Source organism: Trichomonascus vanleenenianus (genome assembly GCF_965637985.1).
Source record: "Trichomonascus vanleenenianus strain CLIB 3782 genome assembly, contig: TRVA0_030S, whole genome shotgun sequence".
Taxonomy (NCBI): Eukaryota; Fungi; Ascomycota; class Dipodascomycetes; order Dipodascales; family Trichomonascaceae; genus Blastobotrys; species Blastobotrys vanleenenianus.
The window spans coordinates 171,846-189,417 of record NW_027481857.1 but is presented as its reverse complement, the minus strand read 5'-3'; the positions used below and the strand labels follow the sequence as shown (position 1 = coordinate 189,417).

Below are 17,572 nucleotides of genomic sequence, written 5' to 3'. Positions count from 1 at the left end.
CTACTTAATGTTCTGCCATTGATTTATTTTAATTTTTATATTGAGCCGGCTGTTGAAGCCCAATGTTTAGACACAGTCTTCCTTAGCGTTAGCTCAGACTATAATCAAGATATATTATTATTATTATCCCAGGCTACTTAATGTTCTGCCATTGATTATATTTTAATGCTTATATTGAGCCGGCTGTTGAAGCCAAATGTTTAGACACAGTCTTCCTTAGCGTTAGCTTTGACTCTAATCAAGATTTATTATTATTATACTTCAAACCACCAGTTTGGAAGATTCCCCGTTTTCAATCCATGATGGAAACTGTTTCCCGGGAGCTACGGGAAGTACCCAGTCCCCACGGCGCAAATGCGATACATTGTGTGAACTCGATTGATTGGATTTTGATTTTACTATTTGGATTAACAGTAATACTTCCGGTATTTTGTAATATGTATCGGGGTCTTCTTGCCTCAGTTCACCCATAGGACGCTAATTGATTTTCATTCATTTAGAGCGTGCGAATGAATGAATGAATCGTCTGTATTTCGAGCCCGTTGCGACTGTGTTGCCAAGTTAGGCTTATATAGTACATAGTACGTCAACATATTAGTCCGCTAAGCAGACATTTCAACATATTATAACAAATCAATGAGAGTCAAAAAGCATCTGGTTGATGGGGCCGATTTCCTCAGCGCCGAGGCGCTAATGGCACGAGGGAAAACCCTTTCTTCTAGATGAGAGCGTGCGAAATCTTCCCACTAATATTTTTCTTTAGCTTGCAGTTCGCACTTAGCGCTTCTGAGAGCTTCTAATCCAATGGGCGGCTGCCGAGCTTTTGTAGTGTTTGGTACTATTTTCTTGTAATGAATAAATGAAATCTGTATTTTGTGCCCTTTGCCGCTTGGTGGCTCAGTTAGACTTCTACACTACATTGCATCAGCTGATCCGCTTCGTAGATGCATCAACATACTAAAGAAATCAATAAAATCAAAACGTTTGGTTGATGGGGCTAATTTCCTTGGCGCTTATATCAGACTTTAATCAATAATTATTATTACCAGCGCGGATGACACGACGGAAAACCCTTTCTTCTAGAGCAGAGTCGGAAGACTGACTTCTGACTAGGAATGCATGGAAATACTCGTAGTCAGCAGACTGCTACAGGACTTGTTCGACCGTTTCAGGTTCTCTACATGAGCATTCCCAACATCTACTATTGCTGATTTTATAAGAGTACGCTCCAAACGCACCAGATCCTGTTCTCAGCTGCAGGGCTATGCTGAGAGTATGACGGGAGCCGGTTTTCATAGAGAGAGAGAGAGAGAGAGAAAAGATAGGTCTTCTAGGTAGGATAAAACGTGTATCCAGCCACCCGAGGGCAATTTTCATCCATTGCATCATCTAGCATGGCCCGTAATTGCCCATAATTGCATTGCGCAATGGCTCCCATTAGCTACCGGTAGTTTTTCTTGCCTATATATTCAATGATACAATTACCTCCAGGTAACTCGAATATTTGATAGATGTAGAAGTATTTTGCATAGGTATGGGCTTATTCTGACAAATTGTAGACTAATCCTGTTCAAGGTTCAACTTGATTACGGTAAATGGATTCCAAAGAAAATTGCACATACAATACTAAGCCATGTTACACTTGTATTGGAAAGTCCTGCGAGAATAAATTAATGAGTGCTCTACTTATACAGTACTGTACAGTACAATGCACACTGTATTCTAGCTAATTTTTATCTCCGTATTTTCGTACTTCTTACCCCGGATTTCCGTAGTCTAGCAATATTTTGTTACCGTATTTTCGTACTTCTTACCCCGGATTTCCGTCGCCTACCACATGAGTGATCGGCGCTGTGCGTAAACAAAAACCTCCTTCAGTAAGAAAGGATCTTACGTTCTTATCCTCTTCAGGGCAACATTGGAAATGCTGAGAACTATACCACGAACTGCAACAATTACTAGGATTGTCGCTCGAACTTTGTGGCGATCGAGTGCGGCACATGTCTACGGACGGAGAAGCTTTGTAAGTAGCACAAAGACTGGGTGCGTAAGTCAGACTACTAACTTCACTAATAATAAAGTCAAGCGACCGAGGTTCAGACGTGTTCATGCAGCAAAGTAATGCCATATACATTGAGGAAATGTATGAGGCATGGGCTGCTGACCCTACCTCTGTCGATAAGTCATGGAGGATGTACTTTGAGAACTTGAGTTCGGGTATCCCCGCGTCCGAAGCCTTTGTACCACAAAAGCCTCCTCAGGATATTCCAATTGCATCTGGAGGAGTCCCAGTAAGCATCCCTGGGCATGAAATCAAAGGCAATCCCGTCATCAATCATATGAAGGTGCAACTTTTGGTGCGAGCGTTTCAGGTTCGAGGGCACTTAAAGGCGAAACTCGATCCACTTGGAATATCTTTTGGCGATGATAAGAATAAGCCAATTCCTAAAGAACTCACGACGGAATACTACAACTTCACTGAGGAGGACCTTAAGGGGGAGGTCACCTTGGGTCCAGGAATACTGCCAAACTTTATTCCTCATGGTATTACGGAAATGACAATTGGGGGTGTCATAAAAGAATGTGAACGGATTTATTCAAGTAATTTGGGAATTGAATACGTTCACATCATGGACAGAGGAAAATGTGATTGGCTCAGAGAGAGGCTTGAAGTTCCCCAACGGTATGATTACAATAAGGAGCAAAAGACGCGCATTCTTGACCGACTTATCTGGTCGACTCAATTTGAAGAATTCCTTGGGACCAAGTTTCCTAATGACAAAAGGTTTGGTCTTGAGGGCTGTGAGACTATGATCCCTGGTATTAAGAGTCTCATTGATAGATCTGTTGACTATGGTGTTGAAGATATTGTTATCGGAATGCCTCATAGAGGTCGGCTAAACATGCTGTCAAACGTCATCAGGAAACCAAATGAGTCGATTTTTTCTGAATTCTATGGGTCCGGAGCTGCTGATGAAGGATCTGGCGATGTCAAATACCACCTTGGCGCTAACTACCAGCGGCCGACTCCATCTGGCAAAAAAGTGAACTTGTCTCTGGTCGCCAATCCGTCCCATTTGGAGGCAGAAGATCCAATTGTGTTAGGAAAAACGCGGGCCCTTCAGTCCTACAAAAACGATGAGGGAACATTTACAAAGGCGATGGGCGTGCTTCTTCACGGAGATGCCGCCTTTGCAGCACAAGGAGTCGTTTATGAAACTCTAGGATTCCACAGCCTTCCAGCCTATTCAACTGGGGGCACGATACATGTTATTATCAACAACCAGATTGGGTTCACTACCGACCCTCGAATGGCGCGATCAACTCCTTATCCTTCGGATATCGCCAAATCTATTGAGGCGCCTATTTTACATGTCAATGGTGACGATATCGAAGCAGTGACCTTCGCGTTTGAGCTTGCTGCTGATTGGAGGGCTAAATTCAAATCAGATGTTATTATTGATGTTGTGTGCTACAGGAAGCACGGTCATAATGAAACGGACCAGCCCAGTTTCACCCAACCATTTATGTATAAGCGGATTGCCCAGAAGAAGTCGTCAATGGAGATGTACATCAACAAGCTTCTTGCAAAGAAAATCTTCAGCCAGGAAGAAGTCGATGCCATTAAGAAAGGAGTATGGCAGACGCTGGAGACTGCATTCAAGAACGCAAGTGACTACAAGCCAACGACAAGTGAATGGCTTTCGTCAGCATGGGTAGGCTTCAAGACGCAGAAAGAATTGGCCACTGAAATCCTTCCTTCATTCCCGACTGCCATTGATGAACAGTTTGCAAGAAGCCTAATTACCACTGCATCAAAAGCGCCAGAAGGATTCAACGTACATCGAAATCTTCAGAGAATTTTGAAGAACAGGGTCACTCTTTTGGAGAAGGATGGATTGATAGATTGGGCTACTGCTGAAGCTATTGCCTTTGGTTCCCTTGTCTCCGAGGGGTACCAAGTAAGAATCGCTGGCCAGGATGTTGAGCGAGGCACATTTTCGCAGAGACACGCAGTACTTCACGACCAACAAACAGAAGAGACCTATGTACCCCTGCAGCATGTCTCTGAAGGCCAGGGCAAATTTTCCATTTTAAACTCATCTCTTTCTGAATACGGGGCTATGGGATTCGAGTATGGATATTCACTAACCAGTCCTAAGGCGTTTGTAATGTGGGAGGCGCAATATGGTGACTTTGCGAATACGGGGCAGGTTATCATCGATCAATTCGTCGCATCGGGAGAGGTCAAGTGGCTACAAATGAGCGGATTGGTGATGTCCCTGCCACACGGATTTGATGGGCAGGCTTCCGAACATTCGTCTGGACGGTTGGAACGATATCTTATCCTTGGAAATGAAGATCCGAGGACTTTCCCCAATGATCACAAGCTCGGTCGACAGCACCAAGACGCTAATATGCAGATCGTATATCCCACCACCCCTGCCAATTTATTCCATGTGCTTAGGAGACAAATGCACCGGGAGTTTAGAAAGCCACTGATCCTATTTATGTCAAAGATGTTGCTGAGACACCCTATGTGTCGGTCACACATCACGGAGCTCTCAGGTGATTCTAAGTTCCAATTTGTGTTGGAGGACACAGAACATGGAAAATCGATTCCCGCTAAAGATGCCATCAAGCGATTGATTTTCTGTTCCGGCCAAGTTTACGTAACTCTCTTCAAGGCCCGTCAAGAAAACAGGGTCAATGATGCTGCCATCGTTCGAATTGAAGAGCTACATCCACTCCCCTGGCAGCAGGTGCTTGACGTTATTGAGTCCTATCCAAATTTGGACGAAATCGTGTGGTGTCAAGAAGAACCTTTCAACGCCGGGGCCTGGGAATTTATTCGGCCTCGATTCAAAACGCTGTTGCAGAAAAGCTCCAAGTATAGCGACTTCGTGGTCCGATATGCGGGGCGTGATCCATGTGCACATGTTGCTGCTGGTTCCAAGGTGGTTCACAAAGCTGAGGAAGAGAAGTTCATCCAGGATGCTCTTAGGTTTTAACTGAACTACCGTAGTATTTCTAAACTTTTAGATAGGAGGCTAGACACTAGGGAATGAATCTTGTAACAAATTAAGGGCGAAAGGAGGCATTAACAAGAGTCAGTTTGATAGATAACCCCTGGAGTCGTTGATGGGCGATGACGAAAGCAGGCCAAATCAAAGATAGTGTGGGGCGGGGAGAAAGATGGGGATGATAGGGGGCGTACACGCTTGCAACATGAGAGACGTCATCAAAACCGCCTTGGACTGCAACTTCTCATCGAATCTCACCCTGAATGAGAGCGAAAAATAGCACTGGCTTTAGTACCGGTATTTATGGTTTAGCAGCTAACTATTAAAAAGGGTTTTAGCGGTATTAAAAATAGTGATAGCGATGATCTTATGTTATCTGCATTGGCTCGTCTGCTGTAAAATAAAGAACTCTGACATGCTTATTTGGCAGCTACCGAACGACGCTTATGTCATTTTGTGCACTGTGCAGTATAGGCTATACAACGAGCGGAGAAAAAGGAAACAGAATAGACTTAGTTCCTAATTCACAATTGTATAATGAGACGTACGAAAAAAATAGACTTCTACTGAAAATAACGTCGCATCCGTCTCTTACAGGCGCACACCGACGACAGATGCCAAGTGCCCTGATACCTACCGCCTGAAACGCAGCAATTAAATGGCGAGTTCTCACGTAAAAAGGAACTGATTCATAGATGTTCCCCCTTCCCCCCCCCTGAAAAGAATGTATGCTTAATCTTGATTCATGGTCTAATGAAAGATGCCCTCGTACTCTTCGGAAATTGAGAGTAAATTTGATAGGGCCAGTGTGATGAGATGACGGGAATTGAATGAAAACGCCTCGTGGAGTCTGAGTACATTTCCAAGACAAGGACAACTTTGTGTCAGTAATTAACGTGGCGGGAGAGTCAATCTGTGTGAACAGGAGGAACCTGTGTGAGAAGTGCTGATGTAGGGATAGAATGTGTTGCGAGAGATACCACTGCAGTATACTATTGTTGTACGACTTTAGGTAGTATATATGCAGTGCTGTGTAGCCATCACCATATACCGCTAAACGACCTCTTTTTTTAGCCATGAATCAAGTATGCGATGAATTCCACTGCTGCTCTGGGTTTCGATGCAAGTCTAAGGATAGTCTGATTGTAGGATGAAACGATAGTCCTGCGACAATCTAGCGAAGACTCGTTTCGATAGCATCACAACCTGTCAGAAGTCTAGGCGCCAAACAACAGTCCCAACCGAAGCTCTTACGCTGTTTGATTTACCTGTTTTTCACGAGAGAATTGGTCCTGATTTCTTTCTAGACTTCCGCATCCGCCAGATATTCCTAACCCAGTGGCTTAGTTTTTTTTTCGCAGGCCCAGCTACGCGTGAGTCTATCCTAGTCTGTTTACACGCTTAAATAGTGAGATAATAATTTTATGAGGTTATAAATATCCTTCAGCAGCTGGTAGACATGACGTTTCGAAATTAACGTCCGCCCCACTAGATTGCCACGCGATCTGCAAACCTTAAACGGAATAAACTTTTTCACACCTAGCGATGAGCGGCGAGGGTTTATGAATCGTTTGAAACCTTAATTTCTTTTTACAGCTCTAAGACATAATACCAACCACTTCCCAGCCTCTCACGATGGAGCCAGCAATACCATGTTCATTTTTACTACGCTACAGTGACGTTGACAGGGGATGGAACTCTATTTTATGTTTTTTTTCTGAATCATTGTATCACAACCAAGAGACCCAAATCTATATAAATCGTGGAAGATAACTGCTCATCTATCTCGAAATTCGGCAGCCTTTTTTTCGCTATCTGAAAGCAATTAAGCGATCAATTTTCTTTGGTAAATTGTTTTGATATTGTATCTTAAGCAGCTTGTCGGCTAAGGAAAGAGAATATGGTTTCTCTTCTTGTGAAAGGATCGTCATTCACGGTTCTGCTGGCTCTTGCTGCCTTGGCAGAGAGCCGTCCAAGTGATAACGGCTATGACGCGAGTCTTGCAAAGCGCAATGGTGATATTCCTGTAGCCGGTAAGTTCATAAATTGGAATAAGGTTCTGAGGTGATCGGTGCTAACTCTTCTAGAATGCGTTGAATGTGGAACTGGTCCGTTTTACAGCAATAGTACTGTGACTTCTGGGGCAACTAGTGCAACAATTCCTGGGGCTTCTAGTCTATCGACCTCGGGCGAGTGTGAAAGTACTACTCTCGAGCCAGTTGCGTCGACCGCTAATTCTGCATCTACAAGTCAATCTGCCGCTACAACTTCCATCGAATCGGATAGTGCCACTACTTCTAAGTCAGCTTGTGCCGGGGAGGATTGTGCTGCGACTTCTCGTAAAACCAGTAGTACGGCTCCAATTCCCACCAGTACTATTGCATGCAGTGGAGATGAATGCATAATCGGAAGTGCTTCTGTTTCTACAGCCAGTGAAGTAGTGAACTCCACTGTCCCAGCTCCATCGACTCCTGAATGCTCTGTTAAGGACTGCTCTTCTACTCTATATACCGAGAGCTCTCCAGCTTTGACTAGTACTGCTTCTACTGTTGCTACCTCCTCTATTCCGATGTCTTCTGTCCCAAAATGCACTGGCGAAGATTGCTTTAACAGTTCTCCTGCGACTGAGAGTACTCCCTCAACGGGTATGCTTTCAGTTTCTGGGGGCTCTAGCATTGCAGTCAATTCCATTTCTTCAGCCCCAGTGTCTTCGACCGTTGTGTGTACGGGAAAGGAGTGCTCTACTGCTCGAAATACTGAGAGCTCGGCAGGCGTTACTTCAGTTCCTGATAACTCTACTCTTTCTGACTCTTCAACTTCTTCGACTCCTGCTTGCACTGGTGAGGATTGTTCCGCTACTACAAGCTCTCGAGCTTCCGTTCCTGTTTGCACCGGTCAGGATTGTTTACCTACTAAGAGCTCTTTAGTTTCGTCTATTGGTTCAGTTGCCGCGAACTCTGGTATTCCAGTTAATTCCACTTCTGCATCTTCGGTTCCGCTGTCATCGGCTCCTGAATGTACTGGTGAAGACTGCTCACCTACTATGAGCTCTCCTTCTTCCACTCCTGCATGCAGCGGCGAGGACTGCACACCTACTACGAGCTCTCCAATTTCATCTATTGGTTCAGTTGCCGCGAACTCGAGTATTCCAATTAATTCCACTCCTGCGTCTTCGGCTCCTGTTTGCACTGGTGAGGATTGTTCAGCTACCGCGAGCTCTCGAGCTTCTTCCACTCCTGAATGTACTGGTGAGGACTGCGCAACTACGAGCTCTCCAGCTTCGTTTGTCCGTTCAGTTACCGGGAACTCGAGTATTCCAGTTAATTCCACTCCTGCATCTTTGGTTCCGGTGTCTTCCGTTCCTGCTTGCACTGGTGAGGACTGCGCACCTGCTACGAGCTCTCTCTCTTCCACTCCTGTCTGCAGTGATGAGAATTGTTCACCTACGAGCTCTCCAGTTTCATCCGTTCGTTCAGTTACGGCGAGCACTCCAGTTAATTCCACTCCTGCATCTTCGGTCCCGAGTTCTTCGGCTCCTGAATGTACGGGTGAGCACTGTTCTGCTTCATACACTGAGAGCTCTCCAACCTCGACTGGTGCTTCCTCTAGTGCTGCATGCATTGGAGGAAAGTGCTCTAATATTCTTGTAAGTGAGAGCACGCCATCCACCATGCATTCTATTCCTGTCAATTCGACCGTCGCTGTGTACTCTACCCCAGCAGCCACTACGAAAGGATGTGTCGGCGAAGGGTGTGCGAGCTCTACTGCGGTAGCTCAGGTAACCAATGGAGGTGCTATTACTAAGGCGAGTAACGGAACTGCCACTACACCAGCTTGCAACGGTGGTGACTGTGCCAATACTGTTAGTGGGACCACTTCTGTCTCTGCTCCTCCAGCACCGACCCCTGAATGCACTGGTGACCATTGTTCTTCATCAGAAAGCACCCCGGCTGAGTGTACTGGTGACAACTGCTCTCCTGCAACAACAGGAAGCACTCCTGCTGAATGTACTGGTGATAGCTGCTCTTCTCCAGCAACAGGAAGCACCCCGGTTGAATGTACTGGTGACAATTGCTCTTCTCCAACAGGAAGCACTCCGGCTGAATGTACTGATGATAACTGCTCTCCTGCAACAACAGGAAGCACTCCGGCTGAGTGTACAGGCGGCGAATGTATGCAAAAGGAGACTACTCTCGGCAGTGGCACTTCTCCAACTAGTGCTACCGAGAATATTTGGACTCCAGTCCCAGCTACTACTACGGCGGAGAAGTACCAAACCTTGCCGTCCAGTTTCAGCTGCCATAACCCAACTGACATTACGAATTCCGGTAGTAACGGCACTCCCACAGGATCATGCATCATCTACCCTACTACGACTCCAGGTGCTGATATCACCCCGGGCGCTACTGTTGAACCAACTGATGCCCCAACGATTACCTACACCCAGATCGTCACTGAGTGCTGCAACGGCATTTGCATGACTTCGACGACTGAGGCTTGCCCTACTATGCCGATGGTTACAGTTACGGAGTGTGGTGGTGGATCTTGCGAAACTATCACTACTGAGTGTCCGTACTGCACTTTGACGACTGATGTGGTTACTGAGACTGTTACCCAGTATGAAACTGATGTCACAGTTATTTCTCCAGTGTGCAGCTATACTCCGCCGCCCAGACCGCCTCCAGTTAAGCCCATGACTATTACTACTGTGAGCACACAGGAGGGTTCTGAGGTCCCTTGCACCATCACTAAACTCACTCCGGTTACCCAGGCTCCATGTGAAGGCGAGAACTGCTCTCCAGCCCCATCTCCGACCCCTGGTAACTCCGCCGCCCCAACTCCTCCAGCACCAGCTCCGGGTAAATCGACTGTTTCTGAAGTTCACACTCTTCCGGGTGGATCGACTGTCACTGAAGTGCAAACTGCTCCATGTGAAGAGGGCAATTGCTCTCAGCCGGCCCCGTCTCCGGCTCCTGCTCCTGCTCCAGGCAATTCTAAGGCACCGGCTCCATCTCCAGAAGCCTCAAGCTCTCCAGTCCCGGCTCCAAAGACTTCGAATTCCCCATCGCCTATCGAGTCTGAGAGTCCTTGTGAGGAGGGTAATTGCCCACAGCCGGTCCCGGGCACTTCTGAGGCACCAGCTCCATCTCCGAAGACTTCGGGTTCTCCGACTCCAGAAACCTCTGCGGCACCAGCTCCCATTCCTGGATCGACTGTTACTGAAGTGCATACTCTTCCGGGTGGATTGACTGTCACCGAAGTACAGACTGTTCCGTGTGAAGAGTGCTCTCAGCCAGTTTCATCTCCTGCTCCTGCTCCATCTCCAGAGGCCTCAAGCTCTCCAGCTCCTGCCCCGGCTCCGAAGACTTCGAATTCCCCATCGCCTATCGAGTCTGAGACTCCTTGTGAGGAGGGCAATTGCCCACAGCCTGCTCCAGGCACTACTGAAGCTCCTATTCCTACGCCAGCTCCAGGTCCAGAAACCTCTGCGGCACCAGCTCCAGTCCCTGGATCGACTGTTACTGAAGTTCACACTCTTCCGGGTGGATCTACTGTTACTGAAGTGCAGACTGTTCCATGCGAAAAGTGCTCTCAGCCAGCCTCTTCTCCAGCTTCGTCTCCGGCCTCAGGCACTTCCAAAGCGCCGGTACCTGCTCCAGAGTCTTCGGGTGCTCCTACTCCAGTCGAGTCCAAAACTCCATGCGAACAGGGCAACTGCCCACAGCCCCCTCCAGGCACTTCGGAGGCACCAATCCCTGCTCCGGAGAGCTCTGGCTCTCCAGCTCCAGCTCCGGAGACTTCGCCGGCTCCAGCTCCAGTACATTCGGAGACTCCCTGTGAAAATGGTGAATGCCCACAACCCGCTCCAGAGACTTCTGGTGCTCCAGTCCCGGCTCCAGAAAGCTCTGCGGCTCCCGCCCCTGCTCCAGAGTCCTCGGGCGCTCCTGTCGAGTCCGAGACTCAGTGTGAAGGGGAGAATTGCTCGCCAGCTACTGAGAACTCTCCAGCTCAAACTCCGACGCCATGTGAGGGTGAGAACTGTAGTGGTTCGAAGACGACTGTCACTCCTCAGCCAGTCCCCACCACTCAGTTGTCTCCAATTGAGTCCCAGCCGGCTTCTTGCGAGGGTGACAACTGCGTGCCCCAAGAGTCATCTGCGGCATCCTGTGAGGGTGGTGACTGCCAGCAGGGTCCAGTTGCCGAGGGCTCTGCATCCTTTGCCAAGATCAGCAAGTTCGCTGTGGCTGCCATTGTGGTCGCAATGATGCTGTAATATTCTTTATGAACATTTGTTTTCATTTCGGACGAATACATGATTTGATAATATATGCTTAGACTTAATAAACGAGGTTAGTACATTATTTCTATCTTCCGTCGAAGGATACGATTGCCTGAGAGTTTTACTGGTAGCATAGTAGAATGAGAGAGTGTTCGAGGGCCAGCCCTCGAGCTCCCGAAGCTGGGGGCCAGCCCCCAGACCCCCTGTAGCTTCTCAAAGGGATTCGATTAACTATTTTGCAAGGATTCTCCGCGTAGCGGAGCCCTAGGGGGGTTTGGGGGGACTGGTCCCCCCATTAGTACTAAGTAAAGGAGGTACTTGCGCGCGCTGAGATGATCATGCAGTGTTTTTCCGGGGGGGTTGCGGAGCAGGTTAATCCGACCACGGACCTATATAAAGAGGTGAGTAGAGAACAGCATTTTCGCTACAGGATGTCAGGTCATAAGTATCTCGGTTGGTTCACGGTAAGGAGCTAAAGTTGGTATATATACATACAAAATGCTAATTGAAAATAAATAAATAGCCCAGTGACATTGAAGAGCACGAAAAGGAGTGCATCCTTCCAAAGTTTGATGCCAACGTTGCGTGGGAGCTGGGCTCGTTGATCCGACAAAGAGCCCAGTCCTACGACAAGGCTGTCGCCATCAGCATCATGCTGACTGGTGGCCAGGTGTATTTCCACGCCTTGTCTAAGCCGGGTACCAACGTCGATAACCAAAAATGGATCGAACGCAAGCAGCGTACGGTCCTCCGGTTCAACACGTCGTCACTGTACATGGGCTGCAAGATGTGGCAATTGAACAGGACTATCCAAGACTTTGCCGTGACGGAGCAGGAGTACGCGTTCCATGGAGGTGGGTTTCCTATCCGGGTACAGAACGTGGACTCTCTCATTGGCGTTATTGTGGTTAGCGGCCTCCGCCAGGACGAAGACCATCTCATCATTGTGGACTCGATCAAGGAGTATCTCTCCAAGCTTTAATCGACAATAATAATGACTACAAATAGTCGTCGTATTGATTCCAATAGTCGTCCTCCTCATTCTTGAACGCCAGTTCCTGTGGCAGCGAGGACGCCCACTTTGTCGTAGACGTAGTTTCCAGCTGGGGCGCATGCAGAAGTAAAGGATGCCTGGTCGGTTCGCTCTTAACAGTCATGATGCTATCTATACTGGCCGTACGCGAGGAAGTCCGCGACTTTGCATCTCCAGAGAAGGCTGTTTCCAAGCTTTCCCGCAGATTAAGGATGTTATCAAAGTCATGGTGGGTCGTTGGCTTCCTAGCACTATAGCACGACTCTGCCCGCTCTAGCGAAGACTCCCAGTTTTTCCAGTAATACTCCTCATCCTCATCATCGATGAGCCTGATGCGTCTTAGCTGCCACAGCGGCTTTGAAAACAGACTCGTCGATTCGTAAACGAATGCGAGTTTAGTCTCTGGCATGCAGTGAAGAGCCTGGAGCCTTGATCTCGTAATCCTCCTATAATAGAACGAGCTGTTCTCTGGCGAGATGGAGACCCCCGTCTGGCGGACTACCCGGTTGGCGATATCGGCAGCAACGCCTTTACAGCACGCTTTAATAACCCCAGAAACGCTGTCCCCGACTTCGAACTGGGTCAGCACTGGGGGAGACAAAAGCTGTCGGATCGCAAACGAGTCTCCTCTGTGAATACTGTCGAGAAGCGCTAGTGTCGTCTCGAATACGAGAGTATCATCCTCCCTCATTTTTTGATTATTTGGTATGGTTATTGGTTAGATTTGCTACGGGTGATCTAAAGTTGCTTTACCAATCATCTTTTATTATATAAAACCCCTACTACGCCTTATAGGCTTCTATAGTACCACAGGTGTAACATACCTTAGTTCGGACGAGCGGGAGTGTGGGGAGATCACAAGGAGATCGACAATGAGAGACCCCACGTTCGGACATCTGGGAACGGCTGATCTGGACCCCCGCCAAATAGAGTTGTGCGGCGTGTGCGGCTCTGCATCCTGCCCAGGGCGTAGCTTTAAAAACGTGCTGCATGGTATTCGGGATGGACTATCCGTTCCGCCGCAGGTGGGGGCATATACAGTAGAGAGCTCGGTGGAAGGGAAAGTGAGTACGCGTATTCGCTATAAGATCTGTTATGCGTATGACGTATGCTACCACTCTATTCTACTGCATGTGCTATTCACAGGGTATGCTTGATAAGGTATCATATGCTGAAAAGTTTTCAATGCACCTTCAACTGATCGATAAAATCCCGCTGTACTTTGATATATTAACACATGATTTACCTAGTTAATAGATCTTATAATAAAATAGAGATGTGAAAAAAGTACCATCACCGCGGTACCATTGTTATGTGTACCATTGTTATAGATAATGCAGGGTATACATGTACTATACGTAATCATGTTCCAGGTCATGAAATATTTGAAATAAAAGCCTCACACCCCAGGGAGTATTGTTAACATTATTGAATACCAGAATCAATGAGTGTACCAAAATCAATAAGCTCCAATGCACTTGGGGGCCAGCCCCCAAACCCCCGTGGCTCCGCTCCGCGGAGGTCAATTGACCTGGCTACAGTATCTCCGCGAAGCGGAGCCCCAGGGGGGTTTGGGGGGACTGGTCCCCCCATAATACTTCAGCGGAGCGTATTCGAGGGCCAGCCCTCGAGCTCCCGTAGTTGGGGGCTCTGCCCCCAAACCCCCGCTACCTTTCAGTTCAACCAGATCTCCGCGTAGCGGAGCCCCAGGGGGGTTTGGGGGGACTGGTCCCCCCATGAGTACTCCATTGCTCTAATATCCTTTAGGGGGGTAGCCCGAAGGCGAACTTCGTAGAGGCAATACTGGTCCCCGTGTACCACAATCAATGGGTAGTGTAATAGGAAAGCTCAGCGTAGTATGGGGGAAATGTATTTTCCATGGTTCTAGTGGATGAATTAGTAGTCTAAAGGCATTATATAAATATCGTTTCTATATATACATTTTGTTCGTTTTAGGGGTGCCTACAGCATATCAGAGACCTTGATTCGCTTCAGCTGCGGCGGTCTCGACACCTGCTCGTCTATATGTTTTCGTTTCGAGTCGTCATTAGTAGTGGAGTCATTAAGTCGTTTTTGTAGGTCGTGGACGAGCCGCGACTTGCCATCGAGCTCTCTTTTCAGCTCATCGATCTGCTTCCGCAGCATCAGCTCGTGTTCTCGCACGCACGCCTCCGAGTGTCGAGCTGCTGCCTCGCTCCGCTCCAGCTGGATTATCCGCGACTTGAGCAGATCGTTGACAATCTCTAGCTCAGAAACCCTCGACTTGGGCCGCTCTCCGCCCCGGTAGATTTGCCGTAATGGTGGGATCGTGTCGAGATGGTCGGGCGATCGCGGGCGTAACTGCTCCGTCAGAGCCTCACCGCGAGCGCTTACTCTGACTTGGGTCGCAGTAGGCGCCGGAAGAGGTACGCTTGCGGCATGCCTGCTCACCGGCGAGTGGGGGCGCGACTGTGGTGTCAACATGCTGCTCGCAGGGCCAGACTTGGGCCTCTCGTGATTGCTACCAAGTCCCACCAAAGGGGGAAGCGCTGGAGAGTTTGAACCATGTCGCGTTCCATTGAGCAGTGGTGAGTTCGAACCACTGGCCGGAACGTGCGGCGGAGAGCGCCGCAGCATGGAGATTGGTCCGTGGGGGAGCGAATTAGCCGCTCCATGTGCGGCGTGCGGCGCATGCGGCTGAAGGGGTGGCGGCCCGGCGGCAGTGTTGGGCGAGATGGAGAAAACAGAGCTCGGAGTGCTGGGAACCATTGGCTGGGCAGCAGGCAGGCCCCGAGGATGAGCGTAAAACCCGCCTCCACGGTGGTGGTGGTGGTTTGCCAGCGGCGGCAGGTGCTCAATGCTGTGTACCTCCTGGGCTGGATGATGAGGGTAGAGCGGAGCGCTACCCGGGGCCATGCCTACGACGGGATGGGGCCCCATCGCGCGTCCCATAGGCGACATCTGGGGTCCGAGATGAGGCGACATGGTCGAGGGTGGGAAAGACGGGGACACGTGCGGCGGCAGGGCCATCATTGGATGATGGGGGTGTTGTTGGTGATGACGTTTTGACGATTTGATCTGCGCTGTGTGAGAGGATCGTGATCGATTACGGCTTTTGATGACGTCTGTCTTTAGCGAGATAGGTCTTCTTCGACCATGGAGCTTGAGGAACAGGCCGCATGCGTTACAGAGCACCTGACCAGACTCATCTCGTCGCCATAGAGGTGTTGTCGAAGTCTGGCAATTCTGGCACACCGTAGCATTCTTATTGGCCGGCGTCGAGGTGCCAGAGGACGCCGAAGGGCTGTTTTCGTCGCCAGCGCTAGGGGTAGCCGACGACTGTTTCGAGGAAGGCTGAGTTGAATCTTTTTCCTCCATCGTATATTTTAATAAGCGTCTCGCGCTAGTGAATAGTTAAGCAGGTCAACTTAATAGATCCACCTGGTCGTTATCGTTTATCGATAATAAATAACAGTCCTTATCAATCAGAGCCACGTAATCAAGTAATAATACGGGACTATCGATCTCCGAAATACGTCGTCGGTTATTTAAAAGGCCCACGATAATAATTAAAAAATTTATCGCAAAAGCGGGTCTCGAAAAGAGGGATTAAACGATCTGATATAACTTGGCCTCGTTTTTCAAAATGTCTCGAAAAAAAATTTATCAGAGGTGATTTTCTTTTGCTGTCTTGGTGATGCCGCACCCTCTGTCTTTTTTTTTCTTCGGTCCAGCTTGGCACAATGACCGACGGAGATACCCAGTCGTTCGACTCCTTGCTCTGATCTTCCGAAATAAATATCTATCAAGATATCTCAGCTAATCGTATCTTCGCAGTGGGTTGATTGTCCGTTCTTGGGGAATGAGATGGCGGGGGAGAGAGGGGGAGGGGGGAAAGAGGAAGAAATCGAAAAAAACCGCGGGGCACATAATCGGTATAGGCCCCTACGGAGGGGGGAGGAAGGCATACACCGACTCGGGTATCCTCGGCCACCAAGTGGCCTGCACGGCTTACACGGCTATCGATGGAACACAGTGCAGTTGTGTCAAGAGGTAGTGCACCCGCTTCCTACGACCTGCCTCAAACAGTGCATGTTCCGCAAAGGTGGTACATTTCGGCCCCATCGCATATGGTACATGTTGGGTTACATTCTATACATTTTAAGGTCTTCAGGGTCCGTGTGCACCCGTGTCTCCTGCTGTTATTGGCAATGTGGCAGCAGCTGTCCGGCGTTTGTGTGACAGATAAGCGCATAATCGTATTGTATCCCATCGCCGTTTGGACGCCTGGAGTTTCCTCTATCGGCAGTTGGCAGCGCAGTTGTTTTTTCTTCAGTACTGGATATACTCCTTTGCAATCCTCAGCACGAGTGTTTTTTTCTTCCCTGCATGAGCCTCACGTATATGCGAGAGATCTAGATACGAGCTGGCTTATCGTAATGCGTGTTTGCGAGTCTGATCCCTCCGCGAAGCGGAGCCCCAGGGGGGTTTGGGGGGACTGGTCCCCCCATTATACTTTAGCGAAGCGTATTCGAGGGCCAGCCCTCGAGCTCCCGTAGTTGGGGGCTCTGCCCCCAAACCCCCGCTACCTTCACTTGATACGTTAGTAGTGATCTGTACATCTATAACAATTAAGGCACCGCTAATCTGTAACTGACATTAAACTTTCGAGGCTAAACAGAGTTTGTCCAATGAATTGAACTTTCGAGGCTAAACAGTCCAATGAATAATAATGCCAAAACCTAAACACTACAATGTCAGTGGCCAAATGGTGTTACAGCCGTCGTTATTGCCCAAATTTTACCAAACCTAAATGTTACTTGGTCATTGATACTCTTCACCCGTCCTTTTTTTCCTGTCCTATAGAAAAGATCTCCGCGTAGCGGAGCCCCAAGGGGGGTTTGGGGGGACTGGTCCCCCCATTAGCAGCGGAGTGTATTCGAGGGCCAGCCCTCGAGTCCCCGCAAGCGTTTTAATAATGTTTCGTGGAAAAATGCGGACGCGTAATACTGATACTTCTATCTGGGTTCACTGCATTGAAGGTAGTAAGACAACGCCGCATTATGTGCGGCGCGTTGACGGCCTTGCTCAGTTAGTATATTTCGTTTACCACTAATTGGCAATGATTTGTCAGTATTTTGTAGTTCTAATTGATGAAATCAATTCGGGTGAGAGCATAACATCGATAAGACTAATTGCGTACCGGTAATATCTTAATAAATATTAAATAAAAAAATTTAATGTGTCATTAAACTA

The 17,572-nt window shown here is 48.4% G+C and overlaps 5 protein-coding genes across 5 annotated transcripts; 3 read left to right on the top strand and 2 right to left on the bottom strand.

Annotated features, from left to right (window-relative positions):
- Nucleotides 1–1,924: 1,924 nt before the first annotated feature.
- Nucleotides 1,925–5,012, top strand: KGD1 (2-oxoglutarate dehydrogenase family protein; the record flags this gene model as incomplete). Its single annotated transcript, XM_076685936.1, has 2 exons — nucleotides 1,925–2,023; nucleotides 2,082–5,012. 2 exons carry the CDS (start codon nucleotides 1,925–1,927, stop codon nucleotides 5,010–5,012), a joined length of 3,030 nt encoding a protein of 1,009 aa, XP_076539912.1.
- A 1,912-nt stretch (nucleotides 5,013–6,924) lies between these two features.
- TRVA0_030S01860 (uncharacterized protein) lies at nucleotides 6,925–11,298 on the top strand (the record flags this gene model as incomplete). Its single annotated transcript, XM_076685935.1, has 2 exons — nucleotides 6,925–7,057; nucleotides 7,112–11,298. The coding sequence occupies 2 exons, from the start codon at nucleotides 6,925–6,927 to the stop codon at nucleotides 11,296–11,298; spliced, it is 4,320 nt and encodes a 1,439-aa protein (XP_076539911.1).
- A 437-nt stretch (nucleotides 11,299–11,735) lies between these two features.
- Nucleotides 11,736–12,286, top strand: TRVA0_030S01838 (uncharacterized protein; the record flags this gene model as incomplete). Its single annotated transcript, XM_076685934.1, has 2 exons — nucleotides 11,736–11,768; nucleotides 11,828–12,286. The coding sequence occupies 2 exons, from the start codon at nucleotides 11,736–11,738 to the stop codon at nucleotides 12,284–12,286; spliced, it is 492 nt and encodes a 163-aa protein (XP_076539910.1).
- Nucleotides 12,287–12,302: 16 nt separating this feature from the next.
- TRVA0_030S01816 (uncharacterized protein) lies at nucleotides 12,303–13,028 on the bottom strand (the record flags this gene model as incomplete). Its single annotated transcript, XM_076685933.1, has 1 exon — nucleotides 12,303–13,028. One exon carries the CDS (start codon nucleotides 13,026–13,028, stop codon nucleotides 12,303–12,305), a length of 726 nt encoding a protein of 241 aa, XP_076539909.1.
- Nucleotides 13,029–14,299: 1,271 nt separating this feature from the next.
- Nucleotides 14,300–15,349, bottom strand: TRVA0_030S01794 (uncharacterized protein; the record flags this gene model as incomplete). The annotated part of the gene is made up of 1 exon (XM_076685932.1): nucleotides 14,300–15,349. One exon carries the CDS (start codon nucleotides 15,347–15,349, stop codon nucleotides 14,300–14,302), a length of 1,050 nt encoding a protein of 349 aa, XP_076539908.1.
- Between the last annotated feature and the right edge of the window lie 2,223 nt (nucleotides 15,350–17,572).